This window comes from Salvelinus fontinalis, chromosome 28 (assembly GCF_029448725.1).
Source record: "Salvelinus fontinalis isolate EN_2023a chromosome 28, ASM2944872v1, whole genome shotgun sequence".
Taxonomy (NCBI): Eukaryota; Metazoa; Chordata; class Actinopteri; order Salmoniformes; family Salmonidae; genus Salvelinus; species Salvelinus fontinalis.
The window spans coordinates 44,082,302-44,089,056 of NC_074692.1; the positions used below are offsets into that span (position 1 = coordinate 44,082,302).

Below are 6,755 nucleotides of genomic sequence, written 5' to 3' on the forward strand. Positions count from 1 at the left end.
TGACAATCCCAGTCATATTAGCAACCCAGGCTAGTTGTTGATAATCCCAGTCATATTAGCAACCCAGGCTAGTTGTTGATAATCCCAGTCATATTAGCAACCCATGCTAGTTGTTGATAATCCCAGTCATATTAGCAACCCAGGCTAGTTGTTGATAATCACAGTCATATTAGCAACCCATGCTAGTTGTTGATAATCCCAGTCATATTAGCATCCCATACTAGTTGTTTCATCTTTAGATCTCCCCTCTTTGTAACAGATATTTTCATCTCCGTCTCATGAAACCGCTGGCATGTACAGTACGCTTTTTGACAATGGTGTTTTTTCCCCCGCCAATTGCATTACGGAACCAACATTTGCATGTGGCCTACCGCCGTGTGCGCATTGCTGCGCTTATGTGTAGAAATAATGCATCAACATTTGAATCTGAATGTTCTGATCTGTTCCATCAGCCTCATTGCTTTTTAACATGTTTTGTATGTAGCCTAGGCCCACTGGTTGTATAAATTTGGGATCTAATCGACCCACTATTGTCCCAAAGTCTGTTTGGAAAAGGCTATTTCTTTCTAGACAAGCTGACCAATTAGAATAGATAAACTTTTCTACTGTTCATTACTGGTCTTGTAGACTAAGGAAAAGTGTGCCCAGTTCTTATAAAATCTTCAATCTACGCATCGGAATTCGTTAAGGTCGCACGCCATCGCATCCTCGAGTCGACTGTTCTGTTCAAACGAATGACCATAATCTATATGTGATTTTTGTAATTCTGCGCAACGTGGATGGATGCCCTAATCAGGTTACGCACCCAATGAGTATGAGTCCGGGTATATTTCTGAAATACCCAGTAAATTAAAATATAAAATTTACCAGTCAAATGTCCTGTGCCACATTTTCCTGAGGAAAACCCTGGTGTTTTGTGTGTGTGTGTTCCTGCTCATAGCTAAATACAACCATTCTGTTGTGACTGATGCTTAGCACTGGACAATGATGAGCAGAGTTGAAACGCCATGTATTTTTTTTACTGAACCTTCCCCACAAACATCCTAATTTGGACAATAAAAAGATACTGACTTGATCACACAAGACAAATGTGAGTATTTTTCAAAATTGTCAAAAGAAAAGCCAATCGATTTAAAAGTACACTGAAAACAATAGAAAAGTTCACTCTTCAAAATAAAGTTGGAGCTTTTAGTGCCCTGAAAAGGATGGTCAAAAAGCTAGGATACCTCCCAGGTTAGAAGCTTAGGTTACTCACACACACTTCACATTACTTCCTCCTATAACATTTTGTGCAGAGCAGACCACATTCTCTGTTAAATTGGGCTTTGAGGGAATCTCATGCTTTTCATTAAACTGGCACAGCTCTGGTACGGAGGGGGGCAAAAAAAGAGAGGGAGTGAGAGAGAAGAGCGAAAGAGAAGAGCGAGAAATGGGGTAGAGATAAAGATAGGAGAAAAAGAAAGAGGGGGTGGCGGAGATGAGCCTCCCTCTGAGGAACATTCCATGATTCATTGAGTTGTTTCCTGAGACAGAAAGAGAGCAAAGTCACACCAGCAACGACCCTTTGACAGACACCACCCGGCTGCAAGCAGGGCAGCCGGTCTTAAGAGGGGGCCAGAGAGAGGCGAGCATTCAGATTAGCCGAGCGTCTCTGCCCTTGCTTTGTGTCCTCAATTCCTCGGTGGAACGCCAACAAGCCTGAGGCCCCATTCCAATACCTTTACAATGTTGAAGTCACAGGGTGACTAGCCTGAGGCCCCATTCCACTACCTTTACAATGCTGAAGTCACAGGGTGACTAGCCTGAGGCCCCATTCCAATACCTTCACAATGCTGAAGTCACAGGGCGACTAGCCTGAGGCCCCATTCCAATACCTTCACAATGCTGAAGTCACAGGGCGACTAGCCTGAGGCCCCATTCCAATACCTTTACAATGCTGAAGTCACAGGGTGACTAGCCTGAGGCCCCATTCCAATACCTTTACAATGCTGAAGTCACAGGGTGACTAGCCTGTGGCCCCATTCCAATACCTTTACAATGCTGAAGTCACAGGGTGACTAGCCTGAGGCCCCATTCCAATACCTTTACAATGCTGAAGTCACAGGGTGACTAGCCTGAGGCTCCATTCTAAGTCCCAGGGTGAACCTCAGTAATATTTACTTGATTCCTCACATTTCCCTTTTCGTCTCCTTCTCAAAAGAACATTAGAGCAGGAGACCGGAGGTTACTTCCCTTGGATTTCCTCCGCCAATGCTTTTTGAGAAGGATGATGCTAGGAATCAAGGAAATACAGTTGAGATTCACCCATGGTTTCCACTTCCTTGTTTTTGCCGTGTTGGATCCGTGGTTTCCTCTAGAGAAGAATGAGGATGTCCTTGATGGTTTCCTGAAGGAAAGAATGAATGAATGGTGCTTGTTTAACCACCAATCCTACGGGACGAACGCAGTTGGAACCACCGAAATTCATACTCTGCTTCTCAAATGAAGATTTCAGTCACTTCATGTGATTACATTGTGACACTGGGCTTACAGCCTCTTCTGTAAAAGAGTGGTGTTTTATTCCAGTAGGATCACGGTGATTCAAAACTCCATCGCCGTGGTGATTCAGAACTCCATCGCCGTGGTGTTTCAGAACTCCATCGCCGTGGTGATTCAGAACTCCATCGCCGTGGTGATTCAGAACTCCATCGCCGTGGTGATTCAGAACTCCATCGCCGTGGTGATTCAGAACTCCATCGCCGTGGTGATTCATATCAGTTGATTGGGTTCTATTACACCAACTAGAGTATTTTTTTCATAGTGTGAATAGTGTAGTTTGTGTCCAATGGGTTGAGGCTGGGTGTGATCGTCCTTAAGTCAGTGTCGGGCTGGGAGGGCTTAAGGACGATCACGATGGCACCCAGCCTCAACCCATTGGACACAAACTACACTATTCACACTATGGAAAAAAATACTCTAGTTGGTGTAATAGAACCCACTAAGTCAGTGTCTACGACCCAAATTACACACCATTACCTATGTAGTGCACTACTTTTGACCATGGTCCATAGGGCTCTGGTCAAAAGTAGTGCAATATGTAGGGAAGAGGCTGTCATTCGGGACGCAAAAAGTGTTTCTGAGACGTGGCGCAAAGGAAGTTGCATAACATTAGATATATCCTGCTGCACTGTCTATGGGCGTCAGTGTAAAGCATCTTCATTAAGCCATACTTCAAATACAATGTAGTTTAAGCTCTATTCTAATATAGAGAAGGATCATTAGGCTACAGAGCTTTTACTCGGAATGTAGGGCCCTATAAAATCTACAGACGGAATCACGGAATACAGACATTAAAACCGAATTCAACAATCCTGAAAAATTAAAACGTGAAAAATTGGGGGGGGGGGGGGGGTAACAGAAACCTGGGGGGGGGGGGGGGAAATGGAATATGGGAGATAAAAAACTAAACGAAATCAGTCATCATGACAGTGTACTGCAGTTAGCGCCTGTGTGTTAATGGCGGAGGTGCATGACAGGCCTGGGGAAGGGAAGGCAGTCAGTGTTTTGCTTTCAGAGAAAAACAAAATGAACTTCCTCATTCGCTCCTCACTTCCCCAATTCTAAATGGTGGGGTCCTTTCCAGACCACGTCTGAACATGTTCCTAGCAGTCATCCTTGCTTCCTACGTCCCTGTTATGGCCTAAAATTCCTCACCTCCCTCTCAAAGCTCATTGGAAAAGGTCAGTAAAGGGAGGGGGCCTTGTATCCGTTTGAGAGGGAGACTGACACACACAGTATAATCTCCTGTGCACAGACAGCTTCTTCTTTTAAATAAGGAGTGGTAGAACAGGTTAAGTGGCTTTAGTCAGTGAATTGTTGACATGTGGGATCAGGACACCTGTATAATTAGGGAGCAGGTTATAGGCTAGATCAGGGCTGGAGGGCATAGCGTCAGTGGGTTTTTTGGTTTCTTCTCTTTCAATGAATCCCTAGACAACCAGGTGAGGTGAGTTCTTTAGTAATTAGTTACCTTAAATTCAAAACAATCAAGTACACGGGATGAGTGAAAACACACCGTCACTCGGCCCTCCTTGGAATGAGTTTGACACGTGGGCTAGATGCTACCTCAACGGAGTTTGTGAGCTGGTGACGGGTCATTCAGCAGGCAGTGGGCCTTCTCCATGTTAAAGTCAAGTGAGGACTACCGAAACGCAGAGCGAGACAGGGAAATTAGAGGCAGTACAGGGGCGTGTAAAGTATGCAAACAGTGTGGAAAGTTGCAGATGCAAATACACTATATAGAGCAACAACGCCACTGACATTCTGCACTGTTTAGGCCCTATTATAAATTCTGACATACTGTACTGTAATTGTCAATGTAATAATCAATGCCACACCTTACTTGGCTCCAGAGTGGCGCAGCAGTCTAAGGCACTGCATCTCAGTACTATACAGGAGTCACTACAGACTCTGGTTCGATTCCAGGCTGTATCACAACCGGCCGTGATTGGGAGTCCCCATAGGGTGGCACACAATTGGCCCAGCGTCATCCAAGTTAGGGTTTGGCCGTTATTGTAAATAAGACTAGTATAGTTAAAAGGTTAAATAAATAACAAATAAAAAAGTATAACAGCCAGTGGAAGGTGCTGTGTATTTACTCGTGTGTTATACAATGCATGTACTGTATGTGCAATAGCCTTACGACACATACATAGGCCTATAGAGACATACCTTCCGCTATGAGTTCTTCCACCGTGACTTGAAACCGGCCCACGGCGAACACTTTCCCGAAGTAGTTGCTGAGTCCGGATCCGGACCCGGAGCCCCCTCCCAGCCCGCCACTCTCAGACTTCGGCATTCGGGAGAACTTCTTCATTCTGGCTTCCTTTTGACAGTCTTGACCTCCAAATGCAGTCCTTTGGGCAGCCGATACAGTCGATACGAACTTCAATCAATGTAGGATTTCACTGTCCCCTTGCTATATACTTATCCCAAATCGTTTCTTGTCCTGCATACTCTTCGGAGGAACTTCACTTACACTTGAATGTCATGACACAGCAAGGCGTAGCTATCAACAGAGGAAATGTTGCTTTTCTTCACTAGTTCGCTCGGTTAGTTATGCGGTTAACAGCGTTGCCTCAGAATAAGACAACAAATGTTTTTGTTTTTTTTATTTCGACGTTGAAGCGAGCTCCACGCTGCTGGCTAACGTTAGAGCCAATGTAATGATATCAACTAGCTAGCTACTGTGGCTAACTAGCTAGCATACATGCAGCCGTTGCTGCACCCAAGAGTCTACAGACAGTTAGCAGACGCTTCAAAAACAATGAGTCCTAAAAGGCATGATATACACAACAAAGCATATGGGACGCTACCGGTGTTGAACACGGTCTGCGGCTTCGTCTCGCTAATAGTAGCCACAATCTGACTGCCCCTTTGTCAGACTATTGTCGAATAAACACTCCCCCTCCTTCTTTCCACTATCTCAGCCCCCGACTTCTCCACGGCACTTCCCAATAAGGTTGGTGGTTAGCTCGCTGACTGGCTTCACTAACGTTAGCTTCTATCAAAATAGCTAGGACAGCATGTAGCCACCACCTCCACAGTGGAATACCCACAGTGCAATAAATGTCGCGTCCGATTCAGTTTATTGTGTCTTCGTCCCAGCCCCTCGGTAAACTTCCAACTCTCTCTTGACTCTCAGCAGCACTAATGTGTGGTTTTGGTTTGTTATTTCCCAATCAGACAGTTGACAACCTAACCCAGCGTTGTCCGTCCCCTCCTATTGTTATGATTGGTGGTGTACGGAGCGCAGAGACGTACAGGGCGCTTCTATGATGGGGCGGCGTGAATGACAGTCTGCACCGTCTCACCTTTCCTCTGTTAGGTTGAGGGAGAAACACACAAAACAGCTTCAAAGGGATTGATTGGTAATATTTCTTATCAAGTAGATAGTGATCCTCATTGAGAAAATGTCTACGTGTTCAGCGTGTAGAACATGCCTTTCTCATCTTATTTGACAAATGTTTTGTATGATTCCTTCAACACGATGTCAGAGTTTGTGATTATATCAACTGGACAGATAACAAAGCAAAGTGGTTTTCAAATGGTTTCCTCATGCCAGTCCAAATCACATGAGAATAGGGTTGTTTTGAGGAAGTGACTTGGCATGACTCTCATTGGCTGCTTTGAAACAGGCAGCCCAATTCAGATTTTATTTCTCACTAATTGGTCTTTTGACCAATGAGATCAGCTCTGAAAAAAAGATCTGACGGAAAAGATCTGATGTGATTGTTCAAGACCAATTAGTGGAAAGAATAATTGGGCTGCCTGTCTAAACGCAGCCATTGACATCACTTTAGGCTACAATAAATCATATCAAATTGTATTTGTCACATGCGTTGAATACAACAGGTGCAGACTTTACAGTGAAATGCTTGCTTAACCAACAATGCAGTTTTTTTTAAGTAAGTAAGAAAATGGTTGCTAAAAAATATATAAATAACGAGGCTATATACAGGGGGTACCGGTACCGAGTCAATGTACGGCTACAGGTTAGTCCAGGTAATTGAGGTAATACTTACATGTAGGTAGGGATAAAGTGACTATGCATAGATAATAAACAGTGAGTAGCAGGAGCGTAAAAAGAGGGGTCTGGGTAGCCATTGGATTAACTGTTCAGCAGTCTTATGGCTTGGAGGTAGAAGCTGTTAAGAAGCCCTTTAGATCTAGACATGGGGCTTCGGTACCGCTTGCCGTGAGGTAGCAGGTAGAAC

General features: G+C 44.5%; 1 protein-coding gene across 2 annotated transcripts in view; it reads right to left on the bottom strand.

Moving 5' to 3' along the window:
* The window catches only part of LOC129826763 (BMP-2-inducible protein kinase-like), an 86,712-nt gene extending 80,923 nt beyond the window's left edge, over positions 1 to 5,789 (bottom strand). For both annotated transcript variants that reach the window (XM_055887824.1, XM_055887822.1), the window contains exon 1: positions 4,711 to 5,789. In XM_055887824.1, coding sequence (XP_055743799.1) covers positions 4,711 to 4,855 — 145 coding nt within the window. In that variant the 5' untranslated portion in view covers positions 4,856 to 5,789. The remainder of the gene's footprint in view (positions 1 to 4,710) is intronic.
* Between the last annotated feature and the right edge of the window lie 966 nt (positions 5,790 to 6,755).